This window comes from Centropristis striata, chromosome 1 (assembly GCF_030273125.1).
Source record: "Centropristis striata isolate RG_2023a ecotype Rhode Island chromosome 1, C.striata_1.0, whole genome shotgun sequence".
In the NCBI taxonomy this organism is placed as follows: domain Eukaryota; kingdom Metazoa; phylum Chordata; class Actinopteri; order Perciformes; family Serranidae; genus Centropristis; species Centropristis striata.
In genome coordinates, this window is record NC_081517.1 from 23,077,099 (window position 1) to 23,097,701 (window position 20,603).

General features: G+C 37.1%; 1 protein-coding gene across 4 annotated transcripts in view; it reads right to left on the reverse strand.

Moving 5' to 3' along the window:
• Positions 1-241: 241 nt before the first annotated feature.
• LOC131973283 (zinc finger protein 397-like) overlaps positions 242-20,603 on the reverse strand; it is a 36,524-nt gene continuing 16,162 nt past the window's right edge. For 3 of the 4 annotated variants that reach the window (XM_059335256.1, XM_059335248.1, XM_059335272.1), the window contains one exon: positions 242-1,467. In XM_059335256.1, the coding sequence (XP_059191239.1) occupies positions 332-1,467 (1,136 nt within the window). In that variant the 3' untranslated portion in view covers positions 242-331. Of the gene's footprint in view, positions 1,468-11,820; positions 15,999-20,603 lie in introns of those variants that run through there. The other variant, XM_059335264.1, reaches the window with a different exon arrangement.

The window sequence follows — 20,603 nt, forward strand, 5'->3', positions numbered from 1 at the left end:
TTATAATAATGTAAATGTAAACATGTGATTAATTCGCTTCAGGAGTTATTTGAAGAGATCTGTGTAAGACTACCTTTTACTTTTGTTTCATTTATGCATGTTAAATGTATATATTTCTCTTTTTCTTTTCAGTGTTATGGCTTTGTTTGATTGCTATTCAGCATGAAGCATGTTATCTCTTTTCTGTGTAACATATGTTCCGATAGTTGGAAAAATTCTGAAGGCAGTTTTTTCTGTTTAATTGTCAATATTTAAACAATACATTCTGGCAGACATATGAACATTACACTTAGACACAGTTAATTTCTCATTCTCTTCAGGTTTTGTGTGTTCATTTGCCGATGTGGATGTTCTGATGGCGAATCAGGTTTCCATGCACAGAGAAGCTCTTGCCACAATTGGTGCAGCTGTAAGGTCTCTCTCCGGTGTGAACAGTCTGGTGCGCCTTGAGGCTGCAGGCCTGTGAGAAGCGCTTTCCACACAATCCACAGCTGTAGCGCTTCTCTCCTGTGTGGACGCTCATGTGTCTCTTGATGTGGCTGGACTGAGAGAACCGCTTCCCACACTGAGTGCAGCTGAACGGTTTCTCTCCAGTGTGCACTCGCTTGTGTGTTTTCAGCTGGTGCAGGTGGACAAAGGGCTTCTTACAGAGGTGGCAGTGGTAGATCTTCTCCCCAGCGTGGGAGCGCTGGTGCACCATCAAGTCTCTGGAGGTGGAGCAGATGCAGCCACACGACTGGCAACTGAATGCACGCTGTGAGCTTCTGACAAAACTTCTGCTCCTGACCTCAGAGGAGACGTTACTGCCTGCGACTCCATTTGTGGAGTGTTTGTGAGCTGTCAGAGACCTGGCCACCTCTGGGGAGGAGAACAGGTCATCAAATGAGGAGGAGTCCAAGCTGCTGGTATCAAGCTCTGCTGGTTCTTTCTCTGTGTGATGAAGGCTAGTGTTAGCTGATCTGCTGTTACTTAGACACTCATTCATAGTGACTGAACCTAATGGCTTGTGTGTCCTACAAACTTCAGATAGGGAAGGTTCAGCCTCTAGTTTGACGGCCGGTAACACTGCCTCCTCCAACTCTGCTGCAGCACCACACAAACCCTTCACTCCAGTGTTTTTAGGTAACAGCTCTGGATCCAGTGTCTTTATCAGTGCAGTGTCTACATCAGGAGTAATACTAATACTGGACCCTTCAGGCAGAGAGTAACTAGGACCCACAACGTATTTGTCCGCTTCTTTGGTCAAGTCTATCATTGGCCTGGCTCTGTTTGGATCTCCATCTTTGTGGCTCTGATCTGCTGGATGAGAGTACTGATAGTGAGTACTGGCCTCTTCCTGCTGCCAAACTTCCAGTCTGACAAAGTCCAGTGTTTCATATCGACCTGACACACTGATTCTGTGGATTTCTGTGTCAGCATTCAGAGGGTAGTAATCCTTAGCAGCAAGAGAGAGAGTCTGAGATCCAACTAAAGAATGGACAGAGAGAGAGAAAAAGTTATATTACATCACCTTGTGATGTACAGCATCAGTTCATTCAGCTAACATCTGTTATCCACAGCTTCAGCCCACTACATGTATGTAAATAATAATAATAATAATACATTTTATTTGTAATGCACTTTACATTACAGGAAATCTCAAAGGTGTTTACAACCAGCAGAAAAAAAAGCAGAGTCTTTAAAAAAAATCTGTTTATTATATTATCTATATTATATTGAAATTGTCTTATTTAGAAAAATAAAATACATGAATTCATTCAAATATAATTTGAGAGTTCAGAAAATATTCCTGACAGTGTGGAGAGGCTGTTGAATCAGCCTTTAGGTGAAGAAAAAATATAGATGCACAATTTAACAAATAAAGACTATTTGGATAAAGATAAATTAATAAAGATATGAATTATTAATTATTTGGGTTACTCTTAGAGGAAAGGGGGTGCACTGTTCTAATATAGACTTTTTGGTAGTACACATCTTACATTTTCTTTAAAGTCCTACAGAGCTTTACTTTAAAAGGACTTGCATATTTATTTGTTTTATGATGTATAATATATGTCACATGCATGTCACCGCAATGTCACCTGGCAGTGGACTCTGGTTTTGGATCCTTGAATTCAGTATTTTGGATGTCGCCATCTTGGCTGATGGCCGTTGCCATCTTGTTTTGTTTTTTTTAAACCAGTGCAATGGAACATTAGCGCTTGCTAGCTTGGTAGCCAAGGCACAATCTTTCTTCTAAATGAAGAGCTGACTCCTGAGAGTGTTTTTAAGCTACCAAAATGTTAAAGTAAACTTTGATGAGGTGAAAATAAATTCTTTCATTCATTAACCTTAACCGATTATCTGAACTCGAGCATAAGTGGCTCGCTCAGTTCATAGGCTTTATAGTTTTGCTGTGGCCAAGTGGCTGTAATATTCAGGCCCAATATTGGCACAAATTTGGCCAAACATTTCATATGTTCATCCATTTAATTAGGCATGGTTAAACACTATGTTATCTTCTATTTCAGATTGTCTTCGTCGCTGGTGACTCATATTTGAGATCCTTAGTGGAACACCATGTTAGCACGCCAATGCTGTGTGAAATAAATCACGCTCCTGATCTCCTCTACCTCCAGATGCCGTATGCCTACTTGTTCCAACAAGGTTCATACATTTTTTCAGTGGTCAAATTCAAGCAATTTTCAAATATATAGCATATTTAAAGAACTTAAAGATATCAAATAAAATATCAAATAATTCGTTTTTTCAGAATAAAGGGATACCAGGAGACATCTGCAATAAATAACTATATTTATTGAAATTATACACAGAAAAGTTATTAGGCCAATTATTGCTCCTATAAATGTTACGTAAAAAGTAAGGTTATGACTAGTAAGTGTACGGTTCTAAACACACTTCAACAACTGTTGGGAAAACTTGGTTTTCATGGCAGACCAAGTAAAATAAGGCAATCTGTCAACTTGTTCAATGAGACATCATAGGACCCAACTGCCTGATCATATTCATCTACTTTTGGTGAAGATATTTCTTAGGAGAAAGTTTGGCTTTTGCATGTTTTTTTTAAACATCTGTCGAATAAATTGTCTCGATTTGTTGCTGATCATATCTACGCCAACTTCATATTTCTGATATTAGAAATACAAGAAAGAAACAACTACAATACTTACAACCTATCAATATTGACAAAATCAGACATGTTTTACCAGCTCCATTTTAGACTTTGCAAAGACATCTTTCAAAATGGGTGGCTGTGGCTCAGTTGGTAGAGGGGTTGCCCACTGATCGGAAGGTTGGTGGTTCGATCCCCGACCATGGAAGCCTAGATGGCGAAGTATCATTGGGCAAGATACTGAACCCCAAATTGCTCCTGATGCGTTCATCGATGTGTGAATGAATTCCCAATGGTGGCAGGTGGCTCCGTATGAAGTATGAATGAATGTGTGTGTGAATGGGCGCAGTCATAAATAGTCTATATAAGTGCAGGTCCATTTACCAATACCAAAACAATCTAACCACTGGAGGTGTTCCATGTATTGTGTTCAGAAATGAGAAATCCAAATCGGCACATGCAATTGATCCACTCTAGAAAAAAATATATATTTAAAAACAAAACACAGGCAGGGTGAGGATCAACAATATGCTGATTTAAAAAAGAGAATCCGAACCAATAAAATAGTCCGTACAGTCAATAGTGCTAAATTAAACTAACTTCCAGGTGAATTGATAGAATTACATGCCACAGTAACGAGCACACAAAACAAACCAAGTTTATTCCCAAGCAAGATGCTTCAGAAAAGGTAAAGACACCATTACAACTCAAAATTGGCATTTCAAGTTTCAAAAAAGTTAAATATGTTATAGTCTGTTTTAATAATGGCAAAGATGAAGGAAAAAGTCACAACATTGACATACAATATCCAGAAATGAAGGCCACAGCAATTGGTTAACTAGTAGGGTTGTCAAAAGTATCGATACTAAAACGTAGTGACGTCACGTTAATGATTATAAACAACGTAAATACAAAAATAAATTAGGCACGTAGTATGCCCATATTACGTTTATTGACACAGTGTCGGTTACATAAGCATAGAGTTAATAAGTTTACATAAATGTTGGTGACTGAAAAGTGTTATTTTCTCTCTTGAAGTCCCAGAATGAAGCAGAGAAAAGTCGACTTATCAAGCTTGCCTAAAATTGTGCACAGCATACAACCTCAAAATATTGTTCTAATTGTTATTGTTTATTGTATTTATTTATTTGTTGCATTACCTCAGACCTGAAGCTTATTATCATAGCTGCAGTTTATTTTTGCACAACTGTTTTTTATTATAAATATTTAACCTGTGGTTCTGTTCATTTTTACATGTTGCATTTTTCTTGTTAATCATTTTAGGGTCTTTGTTTTTATCCTTGTGGTATCGAAAATGGTATCGGTATCGAGTTGAACATTTTAGTATTGTGACAACCCTATTAACTAGACTTTTAATTTAAATTGAGAAAAGAAAGTGCCACAACTGCCACGGCAAAACATTTTCCACAAGCACTTGCATGAGCTCCAACTGCTCACAAAAATCACACAGTTAAAAAGGCAAATCAACTGGTCCTGGACATAGACTGTTGGCTTCAGCTTGCAATGATTTCTGTTACGCTCTTACACTTACAATTCTTATCACAACTTTTCATACTAGAGACTCTTCCAACACACACAATTACACCACGGCCAGATACAATTACTGAACTGGCTAGACTGTAAGAAATTGATATCAGCAAATCACAACACACTTCACCATCAACACTCAGGAATGAACATCCACTCACTGTCAGCCCACACTGACCATAAAAACAAAAGCTCATTACACTTTAATAAATTATTCTGTAGTCATTTCATTTTACTTAACATATTTGATAAAATTTATTAAATATAAATGTGTCCTTGATTTTGAGGCAGTTGTTTAAGTAACTTAAATATAAAAATGTTTGAGATGGAATTTACTTATTTTGATCACATTAAATATAATCTTTATGTGTATGTGATTCTAAATCAAGAGAATTTTGAATGAATCCAACACAATAAAATTAGTCCGTTTTTAAATGACAGGCACTTCCTGTTAAGTTATTATTAACTCAACTTATAACGTAGTTAGATTTAATTAATAATATTGCGTGCAATCTGTTGCCTCAATTTTATTGGGTAGCTATTGTTTATCTTTTTTTACAGTGTATGAACTCATGTCTGTACAACTCATTCTGTTACAGGAAACATGGGTCCCAAACACTGTGAATCAGACAGAGCTCTATACATATACACTGTAAAAAAAATAAAAAAAATAAACCTGTTGTTTTTGCGGTAAAAAACGGCAGCTGTGGTTGCCAGAACTTCACCGTAATAAATACGGTGCAACTTTATGTAATATTACGGTAAAAAGATATTGGCACTGTTGATTTCACGTTTAAGATTGCCATTATATCCATTTTTTACTGTATAAATAAAACGTTTTTCCATCAAAAGAAACGCTGTTCTGCCATTTAACTGACAAGAAAATACTTTATAAATGAAAATGCATAAATTAAAGATTTTACCATTAAATATTACAGTATATTTTTGTATGAGATATGGTGTTTAGTACATTTAACAGTGAGAAAAAGTATTCTTTACAAAAGATAAATGCAAAAATTACAGTGGTGGCTTGTATATATTAGATTAAAAACATATTACAGTGTATTTTACAGTGGAGTAATGTATTTTAAAAAAAATACTGTTTTGGCTGATATATACATTTACAGTGTTTCATTGTTACTGAAACTGAATTAACTAATTTATCATTTTACGGTCTTTTACTGTTATGGTTTAGCAGTTTTTCACCGTAAAATCGACAGACATTTTTTACTGTGTATACAACAAACAACACATCAATGGTACAGGCTGCGGAAAAGGCATTGCAACATACTTTCCTCCAGAATTTGTCTTGTTAAGACAAGCTCCAGAAGACAAATTCCAATTAACTTCCATTTCCTCTAATGCCCTGATCGCAACCAAGGTGTACTGATCCACAGGTTTCTTAGAAACCTTGACGAACTTCATCCAGGATAATTCAAATGTTCAAATTCAAATTCACATACACTGCAAAAACATGAAGCTTACCAAGTATTTTCTTCTTATATCTAGCAATAGTATCTTAATTATATTGTTTTGACTATAATTTACCTGCTGAGCAGAGCTTTATGTGCTTATTTAATTATCTTATTGTTTAAAGACTTCTTTTTAGGACTGACATTGTGAGCTTTTTCATGCTTTTCAAGCTATTCAACTGTTGAATATGGTGAGTTTTTCCCTAAAATATTGGCTCCAGTTGAGAGTTTTAGTTACGTGTAGTTTTAATGTTATTTCAAAAGCATTTTCTATCCACTAAAACATGCTCGTTTCAAGTATTTCTGGCTTATTTTAATGTTATTACAGTCGGGCTATTCAAGCCACAATTGTTCAAAATAAGTATATTTGTATTTATTTCAACATATTATTGTTTTTTCCAGTGCTGAGATATTTTTACTTATTTAAAAAATTCTTACAAAGAAAAATGTACTTACTGCACTGGCAGATAATTTTACTTGTTTCTAGCATTTATTTGCTCAATTCTAGTTATTTATTTCTTGTTTTGTGTCAGGTGGTTTTTGCAGTGCATTATCGGAGATATGAAGTTTTGCCAAAGAAACCTAAATCATCCAGTCAAAAACTATTAGAAAACCATCACTTCCACCCAGCAATAGTCCCTCCTAAACTCACACACATGGACTGCAGCTGCCTTGATCAAATGTACAGAAGATTGACACAAGTTCACTAAAAAACATGCCAGTGTTACTTCCTACGACTGTGAACCATGGAATCCATTGCATTACAAATAAAAGAATGGATACATTTATGATCAAGATCATTTCTTTGTGTATCCACATTGGTTTACATGTCTCTTGCTAATAGTTTGCCTTTTCTTAATGATAATGTATCCTTTTACACACATTGTGAAACCAATAGAGCCCGCTGCCTTGGCCCTGTGTATTGTGTATGTTTAATAATTAATAAACTATACCATTTACAATAACTATGTTTCACTTGCTTCATAGTATTGTCCTTTCATATCAAACATCTGTTTATGCATTGTTACAGTCCACCAAAGTGGACAGAAAATGCTGATGAGGGACAAAACAGTTAAACACCCCCAATAAACATTCACTTCGCTAATACACACAATACACTGTAAAAAAAAAGTGTGTTGTTTTTATGGTAAAAAACCGGCAGCTGTGGTTGCCAGAACTTTAGGTAGAAGTTTTTTTAATATTACGGTAAAAAGACATTGGAACTGTTGATTTCACGTTCAAGATTGGCATTTTATTCCATTTTTCCATTTAAAAAAAAAGTTTTTTCCATCAAAAGAAACGCTGTTTTGCCATATAATTCACAAGAAAATACTTGAATACTTATGAATGAAAACGCATAAATTAAAGATTTTACAGTATATTTGTTAGAGATATGTTTAGTACATTTAAGCCAGTGGTGGCTTGTATATATATATATTGCATTAAATACATATTACAGTGTATTTTACAGTGGAGTAATGTATTTTTAAAAAAAACTAAACTGAAAAAATACTGTTTTGGCTGATATATACATTTACGGTGTTTCATTGTTACTGAAACTGAATTAACCCATTTATCATTTTACGGTCTTTTACTGTCGTGGTTTAGCAGTTTTTCAACGTAAAATCTACAGACATTTTTTACAGTGTACAGTCTTTACAAACAACAGGCATCCCAGATGGAAGCAAATGGAAAACCACATGAACATAAATAATTACAATACTTGTATTTCCTTCAGAAGTTCTCTATTAAAGCAGGCATCCTAATAAATAAGTGGCAGATATTGCGGTTCCAACTGCATATAGAACTTCTTTTTTGAAACTGTACCTTTGCCATAGCATGCATGTGAAAATTCACTGCACTTTAACAGCTTTGCAGATGAACAAATCATATCCAGGAATAAACATAACTCATGACTATATTGCCCTACAAAGTAACTGCAGTAACTTTAGGGTAAAACTGAGAAAAACTGCTTTAAAGTTTTTTTAATGTTTTTTTTAACTGGCCAGCCAAACTAGTTACAGGTGATATGACACTTATGTCTACACGTATTGATGATGTAATACTTATGCTAAAAAATCATGACGATTTATTTGACCTTTGACCCCAAAAATGCAGTTACTGCACTCTGGTTTTGCTGTAAAAGGTTGTAATAGTAATGCAGAAAAAGAATGCAGTAACTATTATTGTCTTCTTTCAGCTTTTATATTTAGTTTTCAGTGAATAAACATTTTCAAATTGATTTTGTATTTAAAAGTGTTTAACAACTCTATTCAGAGATTTGTGTAATTTAGACTTAATATCATAATGTTTTATTTGAGTCTTAATATAATTTTATATCACTTTTTTACTTAATCGCTATCTAGAATTTCTATTATTTTTTATGTTTAAATTAGTACAGTACAGGCCAAAAGTTTGGACACACCTTCTCATTCAATGTTTTTCCTTTATTTTCATGACTATTGACATTGTAAATTCATCAAAACTATTAATGAACACATGTGGAATTATACTTAACAAAAAAGTGTGAAATAACTGAAAACATGTCTTATATTCTAGTAAGCAAAGGGTGGCTACTTTGAGGAATCTAAAATACAAGACACGTTTTCAGTTATTTCACACTTTTTTTGTTAAGTACATAATTCCATATGTGTTTATTCATAGTTTTGATGCCTTCAGTGAGAATCTACAATGTAAATAGTCATGAAAATAAAGAAAAACGCATTGAATGAGATGGGTGTGTCCAAACTTTTGGCCTGTACTGTATATATATGTAGTTAAAAATGTAGTTACTGCAGTTAGGCTTTGTAGGGCAGAATACTGGTTACCATTCATAATACCAATCAATCAATGTCTATCAGCCAAACTTCAATACAGAGGTCACATGTGTAGCATGCCCCAATAAAACAGAGGTGCAAAAGCATAAACAGTGATGTTTGTGATGTAGTGTTCACTTATACGACAATATTCTCCACAGTAGATAGGAGACGTGACTTGGAAATTGCCAGGAATATGTTTATGAATACGTGAGCAGAGGCAGAACACAGCTGCTGCTGTTGATACACAAACAGTTAGTCTGAGAACCAGTTCGTACACAACACTGGTTTAACATGAAAGCTTTCTTGTTTTAACATAGATATGCCAATAACAGCAAAACATTCTCTTAACATCAACATATGTTCTTATAAGGAGAACCTAGTGTTTAGTATTTACCATATAGGACACAGAGCTGCATTATAAAAAAAACCCTGTTGTTTTTACAGGGAAAAAACGGCAGCTGTGGTTGCCAGAACTTTACCGTAATAAATACGGTGCAAGTTTTTCTAATATTACGGTAAAATTATATTAGCACTGTTGATTTCACGCTTAAGATTGCCATTTTATTCCATTTTTTACTGTAAAAAATCAAAAGTTTTTCCATCAAAAGAAACGCTGTTCTGCCATATAATTGACAAGAAAATACTTTATAAATGCTGCATAAATTAAAGATTTTACCATTAAATATTACAGTATATTTTTGTTAGAGATTTGGTGTTTAGTACATTTAACAGTGAAAAAAAGTATTTTTACAAAAAAAATTATGGCTTGTATATATATATTACAGTATATTTTTGCTACAAACACGATGCCAGTGTATTTTACAGTGGAGTAATGTATTTACATTTTTTTTTTTTTAAAACCTGTAAAAAACACTCTTTCGGCTGATATATAAATTTAGGGTGTTTCATTGTTACTGAAACTGAATTAACCCATTTATCATTTTACGTCTTTTACTGTCATGGTTTAGCAGTTTTTCACCGTAAAATCTACAGACATTTTTTACAGTGTGGGTTGGTTTGGGATTCAGGATGACCTTTCCTGCTACACGTCACCACCAGTGGCATGGGGGTGGGCTCTCTGTTGGACTGCTCTCCTGAATGGATCTCTAACTGCTGCAGTTTGCTCTTCAGGGCCAGCTTCTCCCTCTGGCTTCAGGAGATTTCTAGCCTCAGGGTGACAAAGCCGTCTTTCACTAGCTGACAGATCTCAGCCACCGCTGTGTTAGCTAACACCTCCATGAGGGATGGCAGCTGAATGTGGAAGTTCACACAGTTCGGAACTCGCTATTATGTCCATACCTGTCAAGTTTTGGATTTGAAAATAAGGGAAAGCAGTCCCACCACCCCAACCAAGCTCCAGTACCCCTTACATTTTAAGACAGGTGTAGAAGAAAACTAAAATCACCACTTGTCAACCACGTACAAACTACAATTGGCTTTATGCACAGCTGCACTACTTCCTGAACTTCAGCCACCTCCTTTGTTTCCTGTCTGCCATTATTTGACAAACTGATTCATCCAGGTGTGTCTGACCTCAGTTGTCACGACAACAATAATCAGACACACCTGGATTAATCAGTTAGTCAGAACCCTATGGGTGACGTCATGGTGACTTCGGCCTTTATTTATTTAAAAGATATTTTTGGGCATTTTAAAGCTTTATTGATAGAGAGATGTTCAGAGTGTAAGTGCTCCGAGCCGGATTCGAACCTGGGCCGCTCACGAGGACTGAGCCTCTATGGCAGGGATGGGCAACTAAAATGCTGGAGGGGGCCACAATTTTTCATGGACACTACCACAGGGCCACATATAGGACCGTGCACTTAACCAGATATGATGAAACTGCAATTTTAAATATGTTTACAGTGCAGTAACTTAACATATTTCATGCTCCAATGCATGTATAACAGAATGAATATGAATACAAAAGGTTTGAAGCAAATAAAAAATAACCACATACTGTGATTTATTTATTTTTTCAGTGCAAAAACAGCAGACAAACATTAATTGCAAGAAGTAATTTTGTGCATTTTTACACTGAACTTTTAAGATTTCATGCTCAAATGCATGTAGTTGTACTGAGGGCCACTTCAAGTGATGGTGAGGGCCGTATGCGCCCCCCGGGCCTCCAGTTGCCCATCCCTGCTCTATGGTATGCGCTCTATCAGGTGTGAAACCGGAGACGCACCACCTCCATTATTTCTAAAGTGTATGCTTGTCACTCATCTGCTGTCACACACGAACCTTGCAACAGTTGCCACTTACAGTACCTGTAGTAGCTACTGCAGGGGGCAGTTATCGATAGGCTAGTGACAGAGCTCTGGGAATGTTTTGGGTTTTTTTTTACTCCAGAGATTTACGGGAAAATACTAATACAGGACGACGACGGGAAAGAAAGGTAAAATACGGGACTTTCCCGGCCAAAACGAGATACTTGACAGGTATGATTATGTCCCAACTGGTTTTCACACTAACTGGTTGCCGTACTCGTGTGTGCAGCTGTATTCTGGAATAATCAGTTTGAATGAATATGTGAGAAATCTGCTCTCAGAGGCAGAACCTAGCTGCCACAGTATGGGAACCAGTTAGTGTAAAACCAGTTGGGACATAATACCAGCACTAACGGTAGGTTTCTCAAAATTTCATAATGACAGGCGTTATATCAAAAAACGGTTCTTATGAATGAAAATGTTATTTCTATTTACTTACGGGTGTATTGCAAGGTTGTTCCTCCAGAGGGAGGAATATTAAAAACCTTCATATAAAATGTCCTGAATGGTTACCTTTTAAATTATTTTTTATTAAAAAATAAATAAAGTCATCAAAAACATTTCATTATTTTTTGTCTAAATGAAAAGAAACCAATGGGGTGAGCTACTATTTTTATGGGTCAGTAACTGTCAGACAAAGGATAAAAAGACGTGCCTGATATGACATGACAAGTCCTGATCATAACCACCAAATATTCATTCATTTTCAGAATTTTAACTCTTTTAATGCCAGTGTGTTAATACAGTAGTGTTCAATATATAATATCAGTCCAATGTGACTAACCAGATTAATCCAGGTTTTTAGTATATTTTTTATTGCTACATGGCAAACAAGGTACCAGTAGGTGCAGTAGATTAACAAGACCCAGCATTGGTGATATGCACGCTCTCAAGGCTGTGTAATTGGGCAATTAGTTGAAAGGGGTGTGTTCAAAAATATAGCAGTGTGGCATTCAATCAGTGAGGTCATCAATTTAGTGAAAAAACAGGTGTGAATCAGGTGGCCTCTATTTAAGGATGAAGCAGCACTTGTTGAACATGCATTTCTCTTTGAAAGCCTGAGGAAAATGGGTCATTCAAGACATTGTTCAGAAGAACAGCGTACTTTGATTAAAAAGTTGATTGGAGAGGGGAAAATGTATAAAGAGGTGCAAACAATTATAGGCTTTTCAGCTAAAATGATCTCCAATGCTTTAAAATGGAGAGCAAAACCTTGTTTGCCATGTAGCAATACAAATATACTAAAAACGTGGATTCATCTGGTTAGTCACATTGGGCTGCTATTATAATGAAGACCACTGTATAATGCCATGGGTTTTTGAGAGCTTTTCTTAATGTAACAAACAGAATAATAAATAACTTTTTGTATACTTAATGCTAGTGGGACAGGCGATCACAGCCACTTAGGAGACGGAGGATTCAGTATCTTTGATGCATCAGACACTGCAGTTCTCCATCATACAGCAGCAGTAACCCTAGTAGAAACCAGGAAAATAACATGGATTTGCCCGATGAGAAAACTGGAGGAAGTTGATAAATCTAGTGTATAATAGTAAACACTACAATTTTGAAGCCAGATCAAAAGCCCGATGTAAAAGAAAACACTACTGTATGCTGTAATGGTCGTGGGATCAAAAAACTTGATTTTAATGGGTTTCAACTGGGGCATTTTTGACTGGAAGCAACTGGATGAGCATACATGTTCATTTGTAAATGGTAAATGGAATGCACTTGTATAGCACTTTTCTAGTCATAGCGACCACTCAAAGTGCTTTCACACCAGTGATTCCCAACCGGGGGGGCCCGACCCCCCCAGGGGGGCGCCAAAGGTCCACGGGGGGTCGCGAAGCCCTCTTGATTTTAAGGGGTGTAATAAATCTTCTAATGGGTTAAATTTATACCTATAAATTTGAAGAAAAAAAAAGCCAATCTACAAACTCATGGCAATGCTTAATGCTCTTGAATATCTGCAATTTTCAAAAGTAAGTAATTTAGCATATAAGTCAGGGATGGGCAACTTAAATGCTGGAGGGGGTCACAATTTTTCATGGACACTACCACAGGGCCACATATAGGACCATGCACTTAACCAGATAAGATGAAACTGCAATTTTAAATGTTTGCAGTGCAGTAACTTAACATATTTAATGCTCAAATGCATGTATAACAGTATAAATAGGAATACAAAAGGTTTGAAGCAAATCAAAAATAACCACTTACTGCACTTTTAAGATTTCATGCTCAAATGCTTGTAGTTGTACTGAGGGCCACTTCAAGTGAGGGTGCGGGCCGAATGCGGCCCCTGGGTCTCCAGTTGCCCATCCCTGATATAAGTGTAAATTTAACCTCTTAAAGCAGAAAGTCCATACAAACTTGGTGTCCCATGAAAACAGAAACTATGCAGATTACAAAGATATGTGTCACATCACTGTGCAGTGAAAACTCAGTGAGCTAGCCCAAAAAAAGGAGGTTGCCAAAGTTTACAATGGTAAAATTGTGGGTCCCTCAAGAAAAAGGTTGTGAATCACTGTTTTACACTACAGATTATCATTCATCCATTGGTACAGACACCATGGCTAAGGCCAAGGTTACAAGGCTGCTCATCAATAACTAAACATGCACCTGCACACTTCCTGAGCAATTTGGGTTTAGTATCTTGCCCAAGGATACTTCGTAGAGTACCATGGCCAGGGATTGAACCACCTTCAACCTGGATGATTGTTCTACCACCTGAGCCACAGCTGCTCCATCCCTCACGTACATACAGTGGGTTTAAAAAGCACACTCATCAGCCAGGACCTCTTCAGATATCTACAAATAAGAGACTATATCAGGCACAGAATTATAAAAAATTATGAACCTGAAAACAATGTTCTACAGGTATTTGTAAAAGCTTATAAAGATGAACTTTTTAAGAAGATAATTTAAAAAAAATTATGCACAAGTCTTCAATCTCTTAACAAAGAAAACGTATCTAATGTAAAATCAAGATGGGAAACTGAAGGCAACATCATAATCTCACAGGAGAACTGGAAGGCAATTTTCAAACAACAATGGAAAACAACAAATTCTCCACTTTGGAGAGAATATTCAAGGAAAAATCTCATTCGCTATATCAAAAGAGATCATATTTCAATCAGACAGAATGTTGTAGATGTTGTGGAAGCAAAGAGGAGAATCACTATCATATGTTCTGGTGTTGCCCTTTTTTCGGACCCCATTTTGGTTAAGCGTACATCAAATTCTAGAGACAAAAAAAACGTTTTGTTTCAATTTGTTATATTTGGTGGATCTAGAGGAACTGGAGTGGAGGAATAAAGATAAATATTTACTGAGAATATTACTGGTGGCCTGTAAGAAAATTAATAACGTAGAAATGGCTGAAGAGGGAGGCACCTAGTGCAGATGAATGGATTGTTATTGTGTAGTAGATTGATAAGTGTGAGTATTTGTAATGGAAATAATTACTTTCAATCTAAGAACATAAAAAGAGGTATTTATTGAAAATTGTCAAAAACGGATTACATATGTCTCTACCATAAATCCGAATTTCAGGTAATCTCAGATTGGACTATCAGAAAACTTTCATTTCTTTGTACCTTTCTCTTTGTTTTTTTCCCCCACTTTCACGACTGCAGGTGTTTTCCAATCCCCTTTTGTATGCTTTTACTTTTCCCTTGATATTTTCTGTATTTGTCTATAGGTCTTCATGTTGATTGTTTGTTTGTTCATTTACATGTAAAATCAAAAACCAATAAAAAGTAAATGACAAAAAAAAAAAAAAAAAAATCAGACTCATTCAAGTGTTATTTGCTCTACTTAGCAGTGTGCAGAGCCTGGTGCCTTATGAGGTTACTGAGGAAAGAGAAGTTCTTGCCACACTTGGAGCAGTGGAATCTCTTCTCCCCAGTGTGGACAGTCTGGTGGACCTTCAGGTTGGTGGAGGTGGAGAACTGCTTCCCACAGTGGGGGCAGGGGAACGGTCTTTCCCCCGTGTGGACCATCTGGTGGCGCTTGAGGCTGCAGACCTGGCCGAAGCTCTTCCCGCACTGGGTGCACTGGTATGGCTTCTCCCCCGTGTGGACGCGCTCATGGATGCGCAGCTGGCACTGGTGGGCATAGCGCCGCGAACAGAAGGCACAGGCATAGGGGAGGCATGGCTGCTGGCAATGTGCTGACTCAGACTCCTGGTTTTGAATGGTGGATGCTTGATGAAGGTGGTTCTGACTGGAGAAGTGGTCATTTACTGTCGGCTGCATTCCAGACCAAGGATGCTGGGTTTCCTGTTGCTGGGAGTCCTCTGCCGCCCCGGCAACTGGAGTATTAAAGTTATAAAGATTGTGGGCTGCATCACCTTTAAACATCGCTTCACTGGAAGGCTCATCGATCTCAATACACAGCAGTGGCTGATACTGTGACCTCACACTGGTGTCGTCCTGACCTATGAGAGGTTTCACTCCCTCATCTCCGTCATCTCCACCTCGCCCAGACGACAGCGGCCCGCCACAGCTGTCCTCCGCTGCACTGGGAAATGAGCCGATCACAATGACGCCTTCTTTAGTTGGAGGACTTGCCTTGTCCATGTTGCACTGAGGCCTTTTTGAAACAATGGGGAAACTAGAGGCGAGATTTGTCCTTATTTGGCTAAATGATGAGTTTCCTGCTACAGTTTCTGATGTGTATGTGGAGCAAGATGGCCGCTCCTCATCTTCAGTTTCACCGATCTCCTGCCACCCTAACAGGGTTTGGGAGGGACTGTGTTTCTCTGGTGTAACACCTGATGAGGCCACAGCAAAGAAAACAGAATTAGAAAAAAAGTGGCAGTATTTTTTTCTTTTTTTATACGAGCAGTGCGCCACATAAGGTTTTAGATATCGGCTGTCTCTTTGCGGGCTGATTTTCATCCAAGTGGAACTAACGGCTGAAGGTACAGTAAGAAATCAGTCCTCTTTTATCCTGGCCTGGCCTCAATTCACAATACAACACAGGTTTATTCACTGAGATCTGTCAGGTTAATGTGAATTAGTTTCTTTTGACATACAGGTAGATGGCAGATACTTAGTTAAATCAGGCAACATACTATATAATTAGTTAATGTTTAACTCAAGGCAAAATTATAAAAGCAGGTAATTAAAGTAGGATAAATGGATAATATGTTAGATAAAAACTAAAACTGAAACCATTTCCTTCTACACTTATGAGCCCGAAGGGAGCTATTGCTTTCATAAAACCAATTACCAAATATGGCTATACAACAGTTACAGACACATCCCCATTTTAACCATTTTTATCAAAATATTCAAGTAAGTATTATTTCTAAAAAAGAAAAAGTCCCTCCTGGCTGCGTTAACAAGACGATTATGCAACGTAACTTACCCTAATTGTTTTTGTAATTACAGATTGATTTCATTAATGAGCTATTCAGTTATATCAATTAGTTTGTTGGGCTACACAGTACTGTAGTGTTTAGCATTTTCGCCTAAGAGTTTGCAGATTTTTTCAGCTCGGAAGAGAGTTTCCACAAAACTTGGCGACCCTTTAGAGTTAGTGGCTGGTTAGTCTTCACTCCCCTGGTCTTTTTTCTTCTTTTTTCCCTATTTCTTTTTCAACATGTAAACTGTATGGCCTTATATATCTGTACAAATGACTGAATGATTGACAGTAAATGAAAGATGTATAGGTAATACAGTGGTAACTTACTATTTTTAATTACATTTTAATTAAATTGTATTTATTTATTTATTTTTTGGTGTATTCCTTGTCTGCGTGCTGTGCTATTTGTTTATTTTTTCCCCTTTTCTATGGTTTGTCATGTACGGAGCCCCCAAGGGGACACGGGGGGGAAAAAAAGATGGGTGAAAAAAAAAAAAAAAATGATGGGTGAAAAAAAAAAATGATGGGTGAAAAAAAAAAATGGGTGAAAAAAAAAAGGACGGACTTTTGCGAGATCCCGAGATAGTTTTGCGAGATCCCGAGATAGTTTTGCGAGATCCCGAGATAGTTTTGCGAGATCCCGAGATAGTTTTGCGAGATCCCGAGATAGTTTTGCGAGATCCCGAGATACTTTTGCGAGATCCCGAGATACTTTTGCGAGATCCTGAGATACTTTTGCGAGATCCCGAGATACTGACGAAAGAAGAGGAGCAATGGAGGAGCGATATTCGCCTATTTTCCGGCGTTCTAACTGGAATAGCGTCACGAAAACCGCACCAATTTCCCCCAGGATGGTTTTATTTTGTACAGAAAACTAAGACTGACATTTCACAGGCTTGATCAACTCCCCAAAATCAGCGAGTCTGGCGAAAGATTAAAGTAACCGGGCCGAATATACGTCCTAGTGCCCAACGGCAGCCAGAGTGCTTAGGGACCGTCGCAAAAGTGCAACGTCTTTCTTTTCTATTTTTAATAACTCACTGGAAATTCATCTAATAAACACCAAACGACTTCGGATGTGTTCATGAACTCACTGTGGACTTCCCACACCCTTTATTTTGAATACACACCTTTTCAATTCCTTTTATTCAGTGTGTACAATATTTAAGCCTTTTATTTTGTAATAGCTCTCTTGTTTTTATAGATATCAACACCAAACCACTTCTGATGTGTTCATGAATTCATTGTGGATTTCCCACAACCCTTTGTCATTAAAAACTCTTTTTAATTTTTTAAAAAGGCATAAGTAATCAGTATATATAATTATTTCATATCTTAGGCTTTTATTTTGTAATAGCTCACTTGATTTTATAGATATCAACACTAAACCACTTCTGATGTGTTCATGAACTCATTGTGGATTTCCCACAACCCTTTATTTTCAATAAACCCCCTTTTTTTTAAAGGCACAAGTAATATGTGTGTATAGTTCTTTCATATATAAGGCCTTTCTTATTTGATAGCTGTTTGAATCAGTCACAACCCTTTAGTTTCAAGCAAAACCTTTACAAGTTGTTTAGATATAAGGAGCAATAAGCGTGTATATTCTATTCATACTTAAGGCTTTTATTTTTTAATAACTCACTTGTTTTTCTACATATCGACTTCAAAACACTTCTGATGTGTTCATGAACTCATTATGACGTTTCCACAGCTTCTTGCTTTCCTTTAAAACCCTTACAAGATTCTTAGACATCATTCATTTCTTTACACTTCTCATTTTTTATTTTGACTTCACTGTTCTTTTTCTTCAAAATTTCTGCTGTTAATTCAGGTCAAGCATGCAAATTGTCATTCAAGCATGACACATACAACCTTTCAGGTAGTTTAGCATTAATTGCAAGCTGTTAAAGCAAAGTGAATAAACAAAAATATGATTACTACAGCCACAAGTATGCATCTGTACTTGACCATCAGCTCGTGATGCGATGATGAACAGAAAATCGAGAACAATTATAGCAAGCAATAGTGAGGAGTTAAAATACTAAGAGCAGTCTTTGTCTTTTGTTGAACATAGTCATATATAAATTGGGCTGCACAGTAATTAAATACGTAAATTACATTTTTATTCATTGTCTTACAGATGTCTTATGATTGGTGACACACACCAATAAAGGTTGTGGGAAATCCACAATGAATTCATGAACACATCAGAAATGGTTTGGTGTTGATATCGATAAAAACAAGAGAGCTATTACAAAATAAAAGGCTTAAATATTGTACACACTGAATAAAAGGAATTGAAAAGGTGTGTATTGAAAATAAAGGGTGTGGGAAGTCCACAGTGAGTTCATGAACACATCAGAAGTCGTTTGGTGTTTATTAGATGAATTTCCAGTGAGTTATTAAAAATAGAAAAGAAAGACGTTGCACTTTTGCGACGGTCCCTAAGCACTCTGGCTGCCGTTGGGCACTAGGACGTATATTCGGCCCGGTTACTTTAATCTTTCGCCAGACTCGCTGATTTTGGGGAGTTGATCAAGCCTGTGAAATGTCAGTCTTAGTTTTCTGTACAAAATAAAACCATCCTGGGGGAAATTGGTGCGGTTTTCGTGATGCTATTCCAGTTAGAACGCCGGAAAATAGGCGAATATCGCTCCTCCATTGCTCCTCTTCTTTCGTCAGTATCTCGGGATCTCGCAAAAGTATCTCAGGATCTCGCAAAAGTATCTCGGGATCTCGCAAAACTATCTCGGGATCTCGCAAAAGTATCTCAGGATCTCGCAAAAGTCCGTCCTTTTTTTTTTTCACCCATCATTTTTTTTTTTTTCACCCATCTTTTTTCACCCCCCCCCCCCCCCCCGTGTCCCCTGGGGGGCTCCGTAGTCATGTGAGTGCTTTATGTGGGAAATAAAAATAAAATAAAAAATAAAAATAAGAAGTGATTTAAAAAAAAAAAAGTGTTGCAGGTTTGAATCCAGTGGAGTTTGCATGTTCTCCCCAAGTGGGCTCTCTCTGGGTCCTCCGGCTTCCTCCTTCAGTTCAAAAACATGCAGCTTAGGTTTAATTGGAGACTCTTAATTGCGCATAGGGGTGAATGAGAGCATGAATGGTTGTCTGTCTCTATTCCCTGATAGTATGGTAACCTATCCAGGGTGTACCCGCCTCTCGCCCAATGTGATGTGGGAATGTTGGATTGGCTCCAACCCCCCATGACCTGAACTCAGATAAGCGGTGAATGATATGAATTAATTAATTTGTATGGTGCTATCACGCCTGAAGTCAGTTGGATGACTATGAAAACTGCCTTTATTGTGCTTGCATTCTGGTGTTGCTCAGCGTGGCAAGGATGTTGCTCCACTTTCTCCAGTCCCTGAGTTTTGGTTGCCAATAGCTCTAGAGCAGAGGTCGGCAACCTTTACTAACAAAAGAGTCATTGTTGGCCAAATTTCCAAAAAAATTCAGAATGTAGCCGCAAACCTTATTTTCAGCCTTACAGGAAAGATAAAACAGAGTAAAACTGAGTCTAAATTAGCCTACCAACATTACTAATAGATCATAATGAGCATTTATTATTATGTTTTTCTCAGATTGAGAAAGACCCAAATGCAAATGAGGCTGGACACCGGAGAAATACCTCAGGAGATGATGATGTTGTTGTTGATGTTGGGGACCAATGTGGTTGACACTTCACCTGAAATTGCCTTCTGTTGCACTATTTTTTGTTTTGATTTATTTTTAGATATATATATATTGAGGCCGTGATCTGTTGTATGTATGTGTGTCGGAATGTATTGTTTTTTTATGTCTTTTATACACCTAGACTGCAACCAAATTGCCCAAGTTAGGACAAATAAACTATACTTGACTTGACTTGAGATTTGAATAGAAAGCTATCCTAGCTAGGGAAATTGAAAACTAGACTTGAAGTTGGCAAAATGAAAAGGTTACACTGGACCGTAGACTTTTGCAAGCTATGATCCACAGCTGACACATACGTTTAAAAAAA